The following is a 19,680-nucleotide window of genomic DNA, read 5'->3' as shown; positions in this document are numbered from 1 at the left end:
TTTTCAGGATGGCCGATAGAGGAAAAGAAAAGGCAACTACTTCAAAAAAGCAGAAGAAATCTCAAGCTCTTGCCCTCTCTCCTTATGCCAACTATGCCAAGAACCCAATTAATAAAGTGGATAAAGAGAACCAGCTGCTACCAGCCACTGACACGGCCAAGTTCCCCAATCTTTACTGTGAGCTCTGTTTTCCCACCTATCGGAAGATGAACCTGAATATTGAGAAGAAATTGGCCCTACCCGACGACCTGAGGGAACCCATTGAGGCCCGTATTCAGGGACTGGGCCTAGGCTTTATTGACAGGGATATGGAATGGATTAACACTTCATGGGTCAAGGAGTTGTACTGCAACTTCTTTAGAGAGACTTTGGATTCGGTGCACTTACGGGGCGGGCAGGTTCTAGTGACTGAGGCTGCTATTGAGAGTATTTTGCATTCTCTACCTCGGACTGGTGATACATGTGCATACCAGCAGGCAGAGACTACAATAAATACTATGACTTTTGAGTATGAGGCACTGAAGAGCATTATTGCCACACCGGATGCCCCTTGGGTGATGTAGTCTACCAACACAAGGCCCAAGGGGATGTTATTTGCTTATCTGTCTAGAGAGGCTAGGACCTGGCAGCAGATATTTGCCCACTATGTCCTACCTACTACAGACTTTTTAGAGATTCGATGGACATGCTCCTCCTGATAAGCTGTGTCATAGAGGGGAAGGAGGTCTACTTTCCCCGGTTGATCAGGAGAGGCATGTGGAGGGCGCACATCCGTGGCCTTCTACCATTTCCTACCATGGTCACTAGGATGATTGAGTTGGCTGACGCCCCATGGAGGGATGATGACACAATTTTGCCACCCCCAAATAAGGACGACAAGGAGGTTACTATTCCTTGGGGTACATGGGTGCACGAGAAGCCCCATCCAGGCGCCGCTCTTGAGCTAGAGTAGTAGTCGAGGTAGCTGGACCTTCATCTTCTACAGCAGCAGCAGCAGGACCATCTTCTTCTTCAGCACCAGCAACAGCATCTTTACCAGCACCCGAGCCGACATACCTGCTAGTACAGTGCCTGTTTCGTTTCATGGAGCGCAGTGAACGTCATATGATGCGACGTCTCGATCGCATATACCAGGTGTTTGTATCACAGGGCATTGAGCTACCCCCTCTTCTCGACTCTCCCGCTTCCAACGAGGCAGATCATGAGGAGGAGCATGAGGCAGGGCACGCAGAGGAGCATGTTGAGGAGCTGACTCAGCAGGATGCACCTCCGCAGACACAGGCTACAAAAGATATTCCACAGCATGCTAAGGAGCCAGTGCCCTAGTCTAGGATCCAGCAGAAGATGGATGCGACCGTTGACTCTTACCATGAGCCCGATCAGTAGCATCGAGGACGATGCTTCATTTAAGTGTGGGGAGGTTTGGTGAACATCTTTCGAACATTATCACTTAGTTCTTCTTATTTTACTTTATTTTGCACTATTTTGGGATCATTGTATATATTTGCTAGTGTGGATACTTTATTTTGTTTATTGCACACTTTTATTGTATATATTGCATTTTATCATTGTGGTTGTGATTTGGAAAATGTTTTGAATTGGTGAAAACTTAGTTAAACCCTTTGTGCATAAAAGAAATTATTTTGACTAGAAAAGAGGGTAAACTAAGGAATTTTAGAAATTCTTCATCACAACATTGCATTTAGAATAGACTTAGTTAAAATGATAGAATTTCCAAAAGAATGTATCTAGAGGGCACCACCCTAATTGATTGGAAAATTTTTTGTCGAATTTGATTGAATTCATACTTTTGTGGATCATGTTTTGAGCTAAGAACACAAGCTTGTGAGTTTTGAGCCTAATGGTGTGGTTACATCTTATGACCACTTATTTTCCTTCTTGCATGAAATTGTTCTCTTCCTATGATTGTGATTCTTGATTTGTTTAATTCTTTATGTCCTATTGTTCCTTGTATACATGCATTTATATGATTGAGGCCATTATTTCATTAGCTCACACACCCAAATAGCCTACCTTTTACTCTCCATTGTTAACCAATTTTGAGCCTACGCTTAACCCAATTGTTCTTTATTTTAGCACATTACAAGCCTAAAGCGAAAAAACAATAAATGTCCTTGTTTGGATCTTTGATTAGCTTAGGCTAGTGAGAGTGCTTTATATTCAAGTTTGGGGAGATTGGGAACATTGGTTGGGAATAAAGGATGTTTTGTATTTATATTTGGGAATTTGGTGCATACTCATGTATTGATTAAATATATAAACCTTATGCATTGATGCTCTTGTATGTTGCTTGAAAAAAAAAAGAAAAAAATATAATAAATGTGAAAAAAAAGAAATAGAAAAGAAAAAGAAAAAGAAGAAAAACAATAAAAAGGAGACAAAATACCCCATAGTAAAGTCCAATAAGAGTCAATGCATAAGTGTTGGGAAAATCAAAAGAAAATGCATGAGTATGTAAAAAGTGAAGGATGGGTAGTTAGGTTAGTACTTAATTTTATAGGTCATTATATGTAGGTTAGGTGGGAAAGTTTGGGCTAATCAAAGATTCAAATCCTAGTCCACTTATCCATATATGACCCCACCTTGACCCTAACCCCATTACAACCATTGAGAAAGACCTCATGATATTTGTATGCATGCATTGAATGATTGTTGATTGTTAGATGAAGAACAAATTTTGGAAAGCATGATTAGGAGAGAATTGAGTGAATCAACCGCTAAACACTTGAGTGAAATAGAGTGGATACATATCCGGTGAGGGTTCGATTGCTCAATTACATGTGTCCACCACTATCATCTATATTCATGCAAGTTTGTAAATCCTTTTGATTCCCATTGTTTGAGCCTTTGTGCTTACATGTATTCTCATGGAATTTGATTTGTTTTGACCAAGCATTAGCATTCATATAGTAGTTGCATTCATTTAGATAGTTTGCATTTAGATAATTTAATTGCATCGAATAAATGCCATACACTTTGCTTTATTCTTGGTTAAGCATGAAGACATGCTTGGTTTAAGTGTGGGAAGGTTGATAAACCCCTTTGTAGGGTTTGTCTTGTGTTGAATTTAGAGCATTTTGATGACCTTTCCTCACATTTATTCAATGAAATAGCATGATTTTGTGATTGTCTCTGTATTTGTGCTTAGATGTGAAAATATGCTTTTTGGACCTTTAATTTGATAGTTTTAATCTTTCTTTGGTTCCACTAGATGTCTTGATGTGTTTGCTAGTGATTTCAGATTGAAAAGGGCTAGGAAATTATCAAGGGAATGAAAGGAAAGTATACAAAATGGAGAATCATGAAAAGCCAAAGATTTGGAAAAGCTCGTGGACGCGAGCGCGCATTATGTGCATACGCGCGGATTGCGAAAAACCAAAGGGACGCGCACGCGCACTGTGCACGTATGCGCCGAAGGGCGCATGTGATTCCTTTAGTCAAACACGTGCCTGGCAATTTTGGAGGGTTTCCAGCCCCATTTGGAGCTGAGTTTTTGGCGAGAAAAGGGCTAAAAAGACTAAGGAATGAAGGGGAAGGGGATAATGTAGACACACACACTTTAGGCTAGGTTTTAGTTTAGTTTTAAAGAGAGAAGCTCTTACTTCTCTCTAGGATTAGGATTAGGATTAGGTGTAGTTCTTAGATCTAGGTTTTAATTCATGCTCTCTTCTACTTCTTCTTCTTAATTCTTTGTTGTTACATTCATGATTCTTCTATTGTTTGTTATACTTTCTTCTACCTTGTTTGTAGATCTACTTTTGTTCATTCTATTTTCTCTCAATGCAATTTGAGGTAATTCATGTAGATCTTATTTTCTTTAATTTTTGTTGTTAATTTATTACATTCAATTGTTGTTAGATTCTATTCTTGTTATCAATTTACTATGCTCTTCTTTTGTGCCTTCCAAGTGTTTGATAAAATACTTGGTTGGATTTTAGTGTAGATTTTATTCCTCGTGGCTTAGGTAGAGTAATTAGTCATGCTTGAGTTATCTAATTCCTTTGTTGATTGATAATTAGAAGCTGCTAATTGATTTGGGTACCACTAACGCAAGTCTTTCCCTTGGAAGTTGGCTAGGACTTGTGGAATCAAGTTGATTCATCCACTTGACTTTCCTCCATGGTTAGAGGTTAACTAAGTGGTAGCAATGGATCATTTATGGTCACAATTGAGGAGGATAATTAGGATGGGACTTCTAATTCTCGCAACCTTGCCAAGAGCTTTCATAGTTATTAGTTTACTTTCATTGCCATTTACATTCTTGTCTAAAATCTCAAAAAAACCCCCAAACATACCTCATAACTAATAACAAGACACTTCATTGCAATTCCTAGGGAGAACGACCCGAGGTTTCAATACTTCAGTTTATAAATTTAGGGGTTTGTACTTGTGACAACCAAATTTTTGTATGAAAGGATTGTTGATTGGTTTAGAAACTATACTTGCAACGAGATTACATTAGCGGAATTCTAAACCGTTAAAAATCATGTTCATCAATGAGTTAATCACTTATGGATGCCATTGAATAAATCAAAAAGCTATTGAGATAGACAGTAAGGAAAGTTAATCCGTAAGGACAAAGCATCTCCGAAGCCTTAACTATTCGTCCATCATTATTTTCAATTTTATGCTTTTTCCGTGACAAACTATATTTTTTATCTACCTAACTAAGATCTGCAAGGTGTCCAGTGCTTGCTCAAAACAATAATTCTCATGGGATCGACCCTAACTCACCTCAGGTATTACTTGGACGACCCGGTATACTTGCCAGTCTATCTATGCAAATTCTGCGGAGCCAGTTTCGTGCACTACAGTCACAGGTAAAATTTGGGCGAGTTTGACAGAGTTCATGCAGAAGAAAAAGGAGAAAATTTGTCAAGATGGCATTAAACGCCACTACCCAGCGTTTACCAGGTGTCCAGTGATGAGCGGATATTTTATACGCTTTTTGACATCACTTTCATATAGTTTTTAGTGTGTTTTATTTAGTTTTTATTAAGTTTTTATAGGATTTTGTGTTAAATTCACATTTATGGATTCTACTATAAGTTTTTGTGTTTTATACAATTTCAGGTATTTTCTGGTTGAAATTTAGGAGCTGGAGCAGAAGTCTGATTTAGAGACAGAGAAAGCACTGCAGATGCTGTCCAAATCTGACCTGCCTGCATTCGGAAGAGCTTTTCTGGAGCTACAAAAGTTCAAATGGAGAATTATCAATGGCTATGGAAAGTTGACTTTCATAGCTTTCCAGAAATATATAATAGTCCTTACTTTGCTTCGGATTAGAAGGCCCAAAACTGGCATCCAACGCCAGCTTCCTACCCACTTCCAGGCGTCCAGCACCCAAAAGCAGAGACCAACATTCAAACGCCCAATGAGGACCCCCTAGCTGGTGTTCCACATCCAAGAGACCTCATAGCACGTGGATCTCATCAAAGCTTAGCCCAAACACTCCCCAAGTTGGCCCCAGAAGTGCATTTTAGCACTAAATAGACTGTTTTACCTTTACTGGTCATCTGTTTAGTATTTAAGGGATTAAATTTATGTAATTCAGACCTTAATCACCTTCTTCGAACCTTTTACACATTATTATTCGAGTTTTACTTTCAGTATGAGTTTCTAAACCTCCTAGGTTGATGGGAGGAGCCCTGCTGAGTCCTATGAATTAATAAAAGTACTACTGTTTCTCTTCGATCCGTGTTTGATTAATTCTAAGATGTATATTCATACTTTATCGTAGTGAATAGGATGATCTGACAAATTACCTCTGTTCATCACATTAAGATGAACGTACCTGACAAACACCCACGTCAACTTGGGTACAGAACGCGTCTTTTACTGGACAGTGATGAACCAACAGCTTGAATATACATCTCTTAGACGGCTAATCCTCGACTTCGTTGGGACTTCTCGAGACATCAGTTCAGCCGATTTCCAGGGATATTAGGGTCTCTGTGGTAGAGGCTAGAACCCAAGGTGCAGCATTCTCTGATCCGGAAGATCTGACCTTATTTGTGGCGCTTTGAGTAGGATCATTAAGGAGAATGGACTGTACGAGCTTCACCCTCAATCAGAATGGATCCACACTAAACCTGGGGTTCAGATCTGGAGGAGTATTGGCAGCTGCTCAAACCAGTGTCAGTCACATACAGCCTGTCATTGAAAAAATCACGTACAAGCAAAGAGAGTAGTAATACCGGAGTTAATTCAGAAAGACAAAGCAACTCCAATCCTTAACTCTATTCCTATCAGTATTTTCTACCTCTTTTTCTTTATTCGTCTTATAAATAGTTTCTCTTTATGAATGAAAACATATAAACCTTCTGATCCCGCCTGAAAACATATAGTTTCTTAGACAATCATAGCTTGCTTCAAGCCACAATCTCCATGGGATCGACCCTGACTCGCTCAGGTATTACTTGGACGACCCAGTGCACTTGCTGTTACTGCTGTACGAAAGTGTGGGGATTCGTACGCACCAAGTTTTTGGTGCCGTTGTTGGGGATTGTTGAGTTTGGACAAACTGAAGGATTGTCTTGCTCCCAAGATCAGGTACTTTATTCTTGATCATTTTTATTGAGTTTTTTTTTATTTTCTTCATTTCTATTTTTTTCGAAAAAATTGAAAAACTTCTTCAAAAATATTTTTATTTTCTTTGTTTAATCTTTGTTCTTTTTTTGAGTCTTTTAATTTTTGTTTTCTTCTTCCTTAATTTTTCGAAAAAAAATCTAAAAACCTTTTTAAAACTATTTTTGTTTTTGTTGTTTAATTTGTGTTTTTGATTTGAGTCCTATCTTCTTTGAGTCTTTGATTTTTGCTAGAGTATAACTTTCTTTTCGATTTGATTCCTTTATTTTTATTTTCTTCTTCTCTATTTTTTCGAAAAAATAAAAAAATTTTTCAAACATATTTTTATCTTTTTTTTGTTCAATTAGTTAGAGCGTTGTGCTTATGTTCTTGGTAAGTGTTGTTCCTAGAGCCATTCTTTCTAAAAATTTTTCAAAATTTATTTTTCTTTGGTTAAATTTTGTTTCAATTTTTAAGTTTGGTGTTTTCTTATTATTTTTCTTTGTGTTTTTCAAAATTTTGTTTTGGTTTTCAAAAAATTTTAAGCTTGGTGTTCTTTTGATGTTCTTGTGTTCTTTGAATCTTTAAGTTTCGTTCTTCGTGTTCTTGAGTCTTGTATGTGTTTTTATCATAAAATTTTTAAGTTTGGTGTCTCCTTGTGTTTCCCTCCAAAAGTTTTCGAAAATCAAGGGTGCTAGATCTAAAAATTTTACGTTTTGTGTCTTTTTTGTGTTTTTCTCTTTCATCATTAAATTCAAAAATAAAAAAATATCTTTTCTAACTCAATTCTAAGCATAATTTTCGAAAATTACATATAAAATTCAGATTTTGATTTTAAATTTTTTATCTTATCTTATCTTAGTTGTCAAGTTTTCAAAAATCAAATTTTCAAAAATAAAAATCATATCTTTTTCCAAAAAATCTTATCTTTTTCAAAATCTTATCATATATTTTTCAAAATTTAAAAATCTTATTTTATCTTTTTCAAATTTCAAAATTATAAAAATTAAATCTTTTTCAAAATTCAATTTCTTATCTTATCTTTTTCTAATTTCAAATTTTAATTTCAAATCTTTTCTTATCTTATCTTCTATTTTATTTTTAAATTAAAAACCTTTTCTTGATTAATATCTTATCTTCTCTCTCCTCTTTTTCAAAACTACCTAACTGACTCTTCTCTTCCTTAATTTTCGAAAATTATCTCTCTTCTTCTTTCTCTTCTTTTTCAAAACTACTTAACTAACTCTCATCTCTCTTAATTTTTGAAAACTTCTTCCTCTTCTTTCTCTTCTATTTTTGAAAATACACTAACTAATTTTCAATTCTTTTTAAATTAATAACTTAATTTTCGAAATTAAATAAAAAAAATAAATAAAAATAAAAATATTTTAATTCTTATTTACTTTTTCTATTTATAGTTCTTCTCTTTTCACATCTATTCGTTCGACTTCTTCTTCTTCCCCTTCTTCCATCTTCACTTTTCTCAAATATTCTATCTTCTCTTATTTATTTCTATCCCCTATTTTCAAAGTATTCTTCTTCTACTTCGTTTATTTCTTTTCTATCTTCTTCTTCTTTCTTCACATCTCACTTTAAGGAAGAGCTTCTTGCCTATTGGCATAGAAAGTCTTCTTCTTTTCTTTCTTTATCTTTTCTTCTTATTTATGACCAGGAACAGAGATAAAGAAACACTTTTTCATCTTAACCCTGAACCTGAAAGAACTCTAAGGAGGCGTTTACAACAAGCTAAAGCACAACACTCTGGAAGAGACCTTTCAGAAAGTTTTGAATAAGAAAATGAGGACTTGGCCGAATCTCAAAAGGAGCCAAGAAAGGTCTTTGGTGATTACACCATGCCTACCACTGACTTTTATGGCAGAAGCATTGCTGTACTTGCCATTGGAGCTAACAATTTTGAGCTTATGACTCAGTTAGTCTCTCTTCTGCAGCAGAACTGTAATTTCAATGGACTTCCATCGGAAGATCCAAATCAGTTCATAGCAGAATTTCTACATATCTATAATACTGTAAAGACTAATGGAGTAGATCCTGAAGTCTATAAGTTGATGCTCTTTCCCTTTGCAGTAAGAGACAGAGCTAAATTCTGGTTGGATGCCCAACCTAGAGAGAGTCTTGACTCTTAGGAAAAGCTGGTTAACGCTTTTCTGGCTAAATTCTTTCCTCCTCAAAGGATGAGCAAAATTAGAGTGAAAGTTCAAACCTTCAGACAAAGAGAAGGTGAATCTCTCTATGAAGCTTGGAAATGATACAAGAAGCTGATCAGGACATGTCCTCCTAACAAGCTCTCAGAGTGGTCCATCATAGGCGTGTTCTATGATGGCCTGCCTGAGATGTCCAAAATTTCATTGGACAGCTCTATCGGTGGATCTCTCCACTTGAAGAAAATACCTACAGAAGTTAGAGAATTCATTGAGATGGTTGCTAATAACCAGTTCATGTATACTTCTGAAAGGAATCCTGTAAACCATGACACCTCTCAGAAGAAAGGAGTTTATGAAGTTGAGACTCTGAATGCCATCTTGGCTTAGAATAAGATCCTGATCAACCCACCATGGAGGAGGTGAATTACATGGAAGAACCCTATGGAAACACTTACAACCTTTCATGGAGGAATTATCCTCACCTCTCATGGAAGGATCAACAGAAACCTCAGCAAGGTTTCAATAACAATCAAGGTGATAGGAACCAGAATAGGTTCAGTAACAGACCACCATTCCTATCTTCTTAAGGGAATATGGAGACCTCTAAGCAGAGTCTTTCTGACTTAGTTATTTGAGTTTCCAGCCTCTTTAAGACCACCCATAGTTTCATTAATGAAACAAGGTCCTCCATTAGAAATTTGGAGGTACAGGTTGGTCAACTGAGCAAAAGGATCCCTGAGACTCCTCCTGACACTATTCCTAGTAACACTGAGGTGAATCCAAGAGAAGAGTGCAAGGCTATAACCATGGAGGTAGAGGCCGAATCAGAGGAGAATGTGAAGAAGTTGAATGCCAGTGAAGAAGCCTTCACTGGGCGTTCAATGCTCATAATGGCAGCAAGCCTGGTGTTGAACACCAGTGAGGAGCTAGGAACTCCTCACTGGGCATTCAACGCCCATCCTGGCAGAAAAGCAGGCGTTGAACGCCAACCAGAGATCACTGAGGCAAAATTGGGAAAGGAACACAAAATCATGCATATTTATATGAATAAGTATGAAAGATCATTGATAAAACCCTCAAAATCTATATAAGATAAACCCTAAAAATAGGGTTTATCAACCTCCCCACACTTAAACTATAGCATGTCCTCATGCTAAAGGAAAGCAAAAGACCAAAGGATCACAAGAGAATGAGACTCATGAAATGCAATCTACTTACATGAATGCAACTAGGATGGATGCTACTATCTACTTGGTCAAAAGCAAATCAATCTTCCTAGACACATATATATAAGCACATAGGGCAAGATGATAAGCAAATGCATGAACTCTACCAATTTTAATCATCAAAGCGAAATGTGCACAGCTTGCATGAAGAACGCTCGTGAGACCAGGAACAAGGATTTGGGCTTTGAACCCTCACCAGTAGTGTTTGCACTCTATTCGCTCGATGTATAGGGTTAATCGCTCAATTCTCCTCTACTTCATGCTTTTCCAAAATTTGTTCTTCTTCTAACAATCAATAATTGTTCTATGCATGCATACATTTATCATGAGGTCTTTCCTTAGGTTGTAATGGGGTTAGGGTCAAGGTAGGGTTATATATTTGGCTAAGTGGACTAAAAATTGAATCCTTTGATTAACCTAAGCTTCCCACCTAACCTATACAACATCTTATACAATTAAGTACTAGCCTAACTACCCATTTCTCACTTTTTCACATACTCATGCATTCACTTTTAATCACTACACATATGCATTGTTTTGTCTTTGAGTTGGGGCATTTTGTCCCCTTTTCCTTTTCTTTCTTTTCCTTTTTTTTTCTTTTCTTTCTACTTTGTTTGTTTTCTTTTTCTCGTTATTCTTTTTTCTTTTCTTTTTGTTTTTTCTCTTCTTTTGTTTTTATTATCAATGCATATGGTCTACATATTTGTTCAACACATGAGTATGTATTCACTTCCCAATATTTTTGACAAAAACAACAACATGCTCCTACCTCAACCAATGTCCCCCCCTGTTTCCCCACACTTGAATGACACACACACCCTAGCCTAAGCTAATCAAAGAATAAAATAAGGAATTCATGGTGTTCCACTTTTAGCTCGTAATGTGTTAAAATTAAGAACTAGTGGGTTAAGCGTAGGCTCAAAGTTGGTTGCAAAGTTTGTTTATAAGGTAAGGCCTTTTGGGTAAGTGGCTAAGTGAATTGATAGCCTCAATCATATACATGCACTCATACATACAACGATGGACATATAGAGTCAAGCAAATTAAGGATCACAATCATAGAGAGAGAACAATGCACACAAGAAGGAATATAAGTGGCTATAAGATGTAGCCACACAATCAGGCTCAAAACTCACTTACTTGTGTTCTCAACTCAAAATCTATGTTCTTAGTTACAATCTTCAAACAAGCTTGGCACCAAAATTTTTTTCCAAAATTGGTAGGGCTGCCTTAAAATTATAGTTTCCCAGGAAAGAAGTCATTACTCTAACCAAGTAGACTTATCGAGAGATAACTATTATGCAAATGGTGTCAAAAAGAAAAAAACCTAATCATGCAATCTATCCTAACTAATAAAAGAAATTCAAAGTTTATTCGGGTGTTACCTATGGAGATCGGTCGACCGACCTCCCCACACTTAAAAGTTAGCACGGTCCTCCGTGCTATGAGTGATGCGCAATGGGCGATTGGCTCCAGAATTTTCATTATCTCCCTCATCATTGCTATCTTCACTTGAGGTTGCGATAGATGTGGAGATATCCGGTTCCTCCATAGGTGGGGTGACAACACTTAGAAGTTTCTTCACATAAGCATACCGGTGTTGATTTTTCCATTCATAACGATCCACCTTCTTGTGAAGATCCTCAATGCGTTGGTGGGATGATCTTGGTGGTGCGGATGAGGTAGTGGGGATGCTTGTGTCAAAGTTCCCGGTGTCCGCCGGAGGCTTGTGATATTTCCCGGTTGAAACGACATCACCATCAACCGGGATCGTGGCCTTACGATCCTTACTTTCATGGTGAACACCGGCGGCCGCAACTAACTCAGTAACCAAAGCGGGGAAGGGTAGGTTACCTTTAAGATGAATACGCCCCATGGCTTTCCGGATGATAGATGGGATGTTGACCGGCCTCTCGGTAAGTACGCACCAAACCAATAAGGCTAGCTCAGTGGTGATGGATGACCCATGGGTGCTAGGAAGCACGTAGTAGGCTAAGATTTGGGCCCAAGTCCCAGCTTCTTGAGTGAGAAAATGTGACTGGGACTTGCTTTCTATGCAGAAAAACCGATGTAAGGGAAGCCGAGTGATAGTTGGAGTAAAACTCCACCACCCAAGATAGGTTGGCCTCCTTTGGTTGCTTCACGAGAAACCCCCATTGCCTCCGCTCGATGTGGGGCATCACAAACGGAACAACATGAGCCGGAGGGGCTAGAAAAGGCTACGCGTGATAGTTCCTTTCAATTATCATGGGGTAGACAAGCTCGCAGTATCGGTTAGGGAATTTGTTTGGGTCCCTCGGAGGGTTGTCCTTCTCTAGGGCATCAATATGGATGATGCTCCTTAGCTTCTTAAGGAGGGGCTTAGCCGTAGGTGCTTGGTGTGCCCTATTGGTGGATCCTTGAGGTGCCTTCTTAGTGGGCGGTTTCTTTGGTGCCTTTCCTTTATCCTTCTTGATCACCATCTTATGAAAGGGGGGAAGGAGGAAAGATCAAACTCAAAGAAGCACTCATAAATGGTAATCATGCAAGTGAGATAATAGGCCATAAAAGGATAGGCATCTTAAATACATGACAGCTGCAACATGTAACTAAGACAACATTGTAAACAATGGCTAGTCACTAGCATGTGATGCAAGAGTGGTATAAGCATGCAAGTAGGGGGCATGAGAGGCATACACTCAAACATCAATATCAAGAAGCAAGTCATAAGGGCTGAACATGTAGAATGTGAAACAAGAAGAGTAATTTGCCCAATGCACATAGGGATAAGCAAGTGAGTGAGAAAGAGCACTAAGTGGAAAGTATTAAGTCAAAATAGGCTCAAAAAGTCATGTGTGCCTTTCTTCAAACACTCAGTATGCAACCCTTAAGCTATGAATAAATGGAGAAAATGGAGTAATGTGGCATCCCACAAAGCAATATCAATCATCATAAAGCACCACATATTACAAGGAAATCAAATATAACAAACTAACATACCAATGCAAAAGGAATCTCTGCCCACAACACCCATGAAAAAATGGAAAAATAAGGGCAAAGGCAAACAAACAAATAAGCTTGAAGAAGAAGCTAATTAAGAAGAAAAGCAAGGATATACAACTAAAGAAGGGAGAAGAAGGAAGCAAACAAAGAAAAGAGAAAGTAAGAGTACCTTGAGAAGAAGAGGGAAGTAATGAATAATGTAAGTGAGAAAAGAGGATACGAGAAATGGAGAAAGAGAGGAGAGAGAAAATGATGTGGGACCGCCGGAGGTAGTGGTCCCCGGAGGTAAGTGCCGCCGGTGAAGGGGCTGAGAAAGGGTGGTAAAAGGGGTGGAAGAAGTAGAGAAGACGAGACTAAGGGAAGAGCATGGAAAATGAGAGAAAGGGGGATGAGAATTTGAAGTTTAGGCACGCTACAGTGGTTCTGCGTCGCAGACTCGACGTGCGCGCTCCTTGCGCGCTTACGCGTGCATGGGCATAGATGAAGAAGGACGCGTACGCACCAGGTGCGCGCACGCGTGAAGGGAGTTGTGCCAGTGGCACAATGCTTGCCCAAGGTTGGCGCAACTCTCGGGTGTATGGACCAAAAGTGTGCTGCATGTGGACCGACACGCGCGCGGACAGCGCGCGCACGCGTGGAAATGGCACGAGAGAGATGGACGCGCAAGCGTCAGGTACGCCTGCGTGCCAATAGGAGTTATGCTCCCAGCACAGTGTAAACTCTGTGTTGGCGTAACTCTCTGGAAAATGTACCAGGAGTACGAGCAGTACGATCGATGCGGAAAGGACGCGTACGCGCCAGGTGCGCGCACAGGTGAGTTAGGTTAGGCGCGGGGCATGAGGTTAGCCCAAGGTTTCCCTAACTCTCTGGAAAATGGATGGAGGTGTATCCACGCATATGGACGCGCACGCGCGCAGTGTGCGCGCGCGTCCCCCCTCCCCCCCCCCTTTTTTTTTGAAAGACATGAAGAATGCATATTTATCACGATTTTCGTAGGCAACTAGACAAAGGGACCAAAAAACACCCAAAACTCCACATAAGACCTAAAAATGGGGTGTTTTCTACCACACAATCAATCCACCTGCTTAAAAATCAATGCAAAACTCCATGAACAACTTATCTAAGGTAATCACAATCAAAGCTCACTAAATAATTCTATAGCTAAGCAATCACAAATCAATAAAGAGTTCAAGAACTTTATACAAAAGGGAAAAATGATAGATCTCACCATGGTGGGGTGTCTCCCACCTAGCACTTTTGTTTAATATCCTTAAGTTGGACTTTCACTAGCTCAATTCTCTTTGCCAAGAGGTGCATCTTCCAAAAAGAATACCTCAATCTCCTTGTTGGTCTTCATGTTCTCACCATGATAAAACTTAAGACGGTGCCCATTAACTTTGAAGATATCCGGACTCGAAGGATGGCGCAAGTGATAGACTCCGTACGGTTCTGCCTTCTCTACCCGATAAGGCTCTTCCCATCTTGACCGTAGCTTTCCGGGCAATAAACTTAATCTTGAATTGAAGAGAAGGACTAGTTTGCCGGCTCTAAACTGTATTCTTTTTATGTTCTTGTCATGCATGGCTTTCATCCTTTCCTTGTAATGTCTAGAGTTCTCATAGGCTTCTAATCTCAAACACTCTAATTCCACTAATTGTAGCTTTCTCTCAATTCTGGCCCCACCCAAACTTGGATTGTACTCCTTGACAGTCCAATATGCTCTATGCTCTACCTCCACCGGTAAGTGGCAAGCTTTGCCATATACCAACCGAAAGGGGCTCATGCCAATAGGTGTCTTGTACGCCGTTCGGTATGCCCATAGTGCGTCGGTAAGCTTAGCACTCCAATCTTTTCTATTAGGCTTCACAATCCTTTCTAGTATACGCTTGATCTTTCAATTGGAAACTTCGGCTTGGCCGTTCGTTTGGAGGTGATAGGCCATGACTACTTTATGTATGATGCCGTATTTCTTCATGAGTCCTTCCATTCTTTTGTTGCAAAAATATGAACCTTGGTCACTCACGATTGCCTGTGGCGACCCAAAGTGACAAATTATGTTATTCCTCACAAAAGAAAGGACTACATTAGCATTGACCGTCCGGGTGGGTATCGCTTCCACCCATTTGGACACATAATCAACGGCAAGTAGAATATAGAGAAAACCATTAGAATTTGGGAATGGCCCCATGAAGTCAATACCGCACACATCAAGGATTTCACAAAAGATCATGGTTTGTTGGGGGATTTCATCCTTCTTGGAGATATTACTAAATCTAAGGCATTGAGAACAAAATCTGCAATAGAGAGAAGAGTCCTTAAAAAGGGTTGGCCACCAAAATCCACAATCAAGGATCTTTCTTGTCGTCCTTTGAGGTCCATAATGTCCACCTCCCTCGGAGGAATGGCAAGCTTCCAAGATTGATTGGAATTCGGTTTGTGGAATGCACCGCCGAATTACTTGATCTGCTCCACATTTCCAAAGGTATGGGTCATCCCATACATAGTATTTGGATTCGCTTTTTAGCTTATCCTTTTGATGCTTGGAGAGATTAGGAGGAAAGGTGCGGGATACCAAGTAATTGGCTATTGGTGCATACCAAGGAATGACCTCCGAGATTGAGTGCAAGCCCTCAAGGGGAAAAGAGTCATTAATAGGAGTGGCATCACCTTTGGTGTGTTCAAGGGGACTTAAGTGATCCGCCACTACTACCTTAAGTGATCCAAGTCAAATTCTTGCAATAATAAAACCCATCTAATCAATCTTGGTTTGGACTCCTTTTTAGCCAACAAATACTTTAACGCCGAATGATTCGAGTACACTACTACCTTAGAACCAAGAAGATAAGCTCAGAATTTATACAAAGTGAAAACAATAGCCAAGAGTTTTTTCTCGGTAGTAGTGTAGTTGGATTGGGCTCCATCTAGTGTTTTTGATGCATAGGCTATGACATATGGATTCTTACCCTCACGTTGTGCTAACGCGGCTCCCACCGTATAGTTTGAAGCATCAGACATTATTTCAAACGGCCGACTCCAATCCTTCCCTCTCATGATGGGAGCTTGGGTCAATGCCACCTTGAGCTTGTGAAAAGCCTCCATGCATTCTTTGCTTAAATCAAACTCGATGTCCTTTTGCAACAGTCGAGATAGTGGCAATGCTACCTTAATAAAGTCCTTGATAAATCTTCGGTAAAATCCTACATGTCCAAGGAACAAACGGACTTCCCTCTCAGAGGCGCAAGGCAAGCTAGATATAACATTGATCTTTGCTGGATCTATAGAAATACCATCCTTGGAAATAATATGTCCTAAAACAATGCATTGCCTAACCATGAAATGACACTTCTCAAAATTTAGGACAAGGTTTGATTTAGTACATCTTTCTAAAACTTTTTCAAGGTTATCCAAGAAATGATCAAAAGATTCACCATATACGCTGAAGTCATCCATGAAAACTTCCATGCATTGCTCTAGAAAATCCGTAAATATGCTCATCATGCAACTTTAGAAAGTTGCCGGTGCATTGCATAAGCTGAATGGCATATGCTTATAGGCATAAGTTCCAAAGGTGCAAGTAAATGTTGTTTTTTCTTGATCCTCTAGAGCAATGTGTATTTGGAAGTACCCCGAATAGCCATCTAGAAAACAATAATGAGATTTACCGGATAGCCGATCAAGCATTTGATCGATAAACGGTAGTGGAAAATGATCTTTTCTAGTGGCCGTATTCAACCTTCGGTAGTCGATGCACACCCTCCAAGAATTTTGCACCCTTGTTGCTATAAGCTTCCTGCTCTCATTCTTGATCGTTGTCACCCCAGACTTCTTTGGCACAACTTGGACCAGACTCACCGATTCACTATCCGAAATGGGGTAGATGATGTTCACTTCTAGTAACCGGGTGACTTCTTTTTTCACAACCTCTAGAATGGTAGGATTGAGTCGACTTTGAGGTTGTCAAACGGGTCTAGCTCCTTCTTCCAAGAATATTCGGTGCTCACATACTTGGGGGCTTATTCCCACTAGATCCGCCAAGCTCCACCCTATGGCCCTTTTGTTCTTCCTCAAAACACATAGCAATTTCTCTTCTTGTTGAGGATTTAGTTCCCTTGCAACAATCACGGGGAACTTGTGGGTTTCATCAAGATATGAGTACTTTAGGTGGGACGGTAGTGGCTTTAATTCTACCTTTTGGTCTTGACTTGACACTTGAACTTCCAGAGGATCCGGATGGGTAATGTGTTCACTTCACTTGGATCTTCACTTATGTCTTCAATCATATGCTTCTCATCTAGCTTTGAAAAATTCACTTCGGCCACAATGTTGTCAATTAGTCACACCGGAATAGGGAATGGTTCTCCGATGGGTACTTCATTGCTTCTTCTAGGCTAAAACTCACAATTCTACCATCTATCTCAAATGAGTAGGTTCCCGAATAGGTATCCAACTTGAATCTAGAGGTCCTCAAAAATGGCCTCCCAAGTAAGATGGATGATGTCCTCTCGGATTCACTTGATGGCATCTCAAGGACGTAAAAATCAATTAGAAATACCAAACCTTTTATATTGACCAATACATCTTCTGCAACACCCGTCATGGTTATTATGCTCTTATCCGCTAAGACAAATCTAGTCGCTGACCGCTTTAATGGTGGTAGCTTCAGTATACGGTAAACGGAGAGAGACATAATACTAACGCATGCACCGAGATCACACATACAATCAAGAAATTGAACTCCATCTATGGTACAAGTAACCATGCACAGGCCCGGATCACCATACTTTTCGGGTAATGCTCCCATCAAAGCAGAAATAGAACTCCCTAATTGAATAGTTTCTAACTCATGGATTCTATCTTTGTTCATACATAAATCCTTAAGAAACTTTGCATATTTGGGTACTTGATGGATAGCATCAAAGAGAGGGATAGTTACCTCCACTTTCTTGAACATCTTCACCATTTTGGGGTCAAATTCCATATGCTTCCTAGCTTTCCTTGCTAATGTGGGAAATGGGATTGGTTGAGCAATTTCTTCTTCCAAGGCATTCTCATCTTTGGAGACTTCACTTGTTGGTTGAGGCACTTCATCTTCAACTACCGCTTGTGCCTCCTCTTCCTCTTCAACTTCTTCTATCTCAACTCCCTCCTCATCTTGAGTGACTATTATAGGACTTGGTTCCTTTACCTTCCTCTCATGCAATTGAGTTCCGGATCTCCAAGGTAACGGCATTGATGCCACCCTTGGGATTGGGTAGAGGTTGAGAAGGAATGGCACTAGAACTTGAAGCTTGAAGAGTGGAAGTGGAAAGTGGTTCCATGCGGGCAAGAAGAGCTTGTAGAGTAGATCTAAGACCGGTAAGACCGAAGGCAAGTGTAGTTTGAAGTTCTTTTTGGCCTTGGAGGATGGTTCGGAGTGTATCATCTTGATTGGGAGAAGTGGAAGGGTATGTGATTTGCTTGTGATTGATTGAGTTGGGGTGGTTGTCTTTGGTATGGTGGTTGGTAGGTTTGGTAATTTCTTCCTTGGTTTTGTTGAGGGTATGGTTGATTTTGTGAGTATCGGTTTTGTGAGTTGTTGTTGTTCCACCTTTGATTCCCTCCATTGTTGTTGTTGTCCCTACCTCCTTGTTGGTAATTGTTCCTCCATTGGTTGGAATTGTCTCTCCAACCTTGATTATAATTGTCACCCCCTTGATTGTAATTGCCTCCTTGTTAGTAGTAACCTTGATTCAGACGGTCATAAAAGTTATGGGTGGCCGCCAAAGTGTTATCTTCTTGGAGGCTTGGACACTCGTCCGTATAGTGGGAATAGCAAGAACAAATGCCACACACTCTTTGGGGGACCAATTGTTGACTATGTTGTTGAGGAGGTAGTGAGGGTTGATGTTGTTGTTGAGGTTGTTGTTGACCAAATTGGAGTTGTTTAGAATGTTCGTCATCTCACCTAAGGATTTGGCAAGAGCGGCGGTCTCACTACTAGAGGATACTTCATTTATGGTCTTTGGGCGGCTGATTCTCCGTCTAGCATGTTGAGTAGATTCGGCCAAGTCGGTAATGAGTTGCCATGCCTCCTCTACCATCTTATACTTAGACAAAGAACTATTTCTAGAGGCGTCCAATAGATTTTTGTCTTGTTCTCTCATCCCTTGGCACACATAGCTAAGTAATACTTGAGTGTCAATCATGTGGTTGGGGCATGAGTCAAGAAGTTTGCGAAACCGCTCCCAATACTCGTATAGAGTTTCCATTTTGCCTTGTACAATGCATGATATCTCTTTTCTTAGCTTGTCTGTCATTTCTACGGGTAAGAATTTGTCTAGCAACTCTCTCCTAAGCATGTCCTAATCCGTAACAACATCACTAGGCAAAGTGTAAAACCACTCTTTGGCTCTTCCCTCTAGAGAGAATGGGAAGGCAAACAACTATATAGCAACCTCATCGGATCCTTCCCACTTAGTTGTTGAGCACAAACCGTGAAAGTCCTTGAGGTGTCAGATAGGATCTTGTGTAGGAAGTCCTTGAAACTTAGGTAGGAGATGGATCAAAGCGGTCTTGAGTTCAAAATTTGCATTCAAGTTTGGATGAAGCACATAAAGAGGTTGAAGGACAAAGTCCGGTGCACCCGCTTCCTTTAGAGTAACTCTCCTCGGAGCGGCCATAGTGTCGGCACCTAGATCAAAAGAAGAACTATTAGTAGTATCAACGGAAGAGTAGCTAGTGCC

The 19,680-nt window shown here is 39.8% G+C and overlaps 1 protein-coding gene across 1 annotated transcript; it reads right to left on the bottom strand.

The window, feature by feature from the left end:
- Positions 1-14,249: 14,249 nt before the first annotated feature.
- On the bottom strand, positions 14,250-15,146 carry LOC107607368 (uncharacterized). Its single transcript, XM_016309330.1, has 2 exons — positions 14,969-15,146; positions 14,250-14,833 (listed from the first exon to the last, which is right to left on the bottom strand). The coding sequence occupies exons 1-2, from the start codon at positions 15,144-15,146 to the stop codon at positions 14,250-14,252; spliced, it is 762 nt and encodes a 253-aa protein (XP_016164816.1).
- Between the last annotated feature and the right edge of the window lie 4,534 nt (positions 15,147-19,680).

The sequence above is a fragment of the Arachis ipaensis genome, chromosome B7 (genome assembly GCF_059453495.1).
Source record: "Arachis ipaensis isolate K30076 ecotype BB chromosome B7, ASM5945349v1, whole genome shotgun sequence".
NCBI classification, from domain to species: domain Eukaryota; kingdom Viridiplantae; phylum Streptophyta; class Magnoliopsida; order Fabales; family Fabaceae; genus Arachis; species Arachis ipaensis.
This window is presented reverse-complemented; position numbering and strand designations above follow the sequence as displayed.

Coding starts and splice junctions, on each gene's coding strand:
- LOC107607368 (XM_016309330.1), bottom strand. CDS start 15,146: ATGGGGCCATTCCCAAATTCTAATGGTTTTCTCTATATTCTACTTGCC. Junction 14,834..14,968: donor GGCAATCGTGAGTGACCAAG/GTTCATATTTTT, acceptor AGCGTATACTAG/AAAGGATTGTGAAGCCTAAT.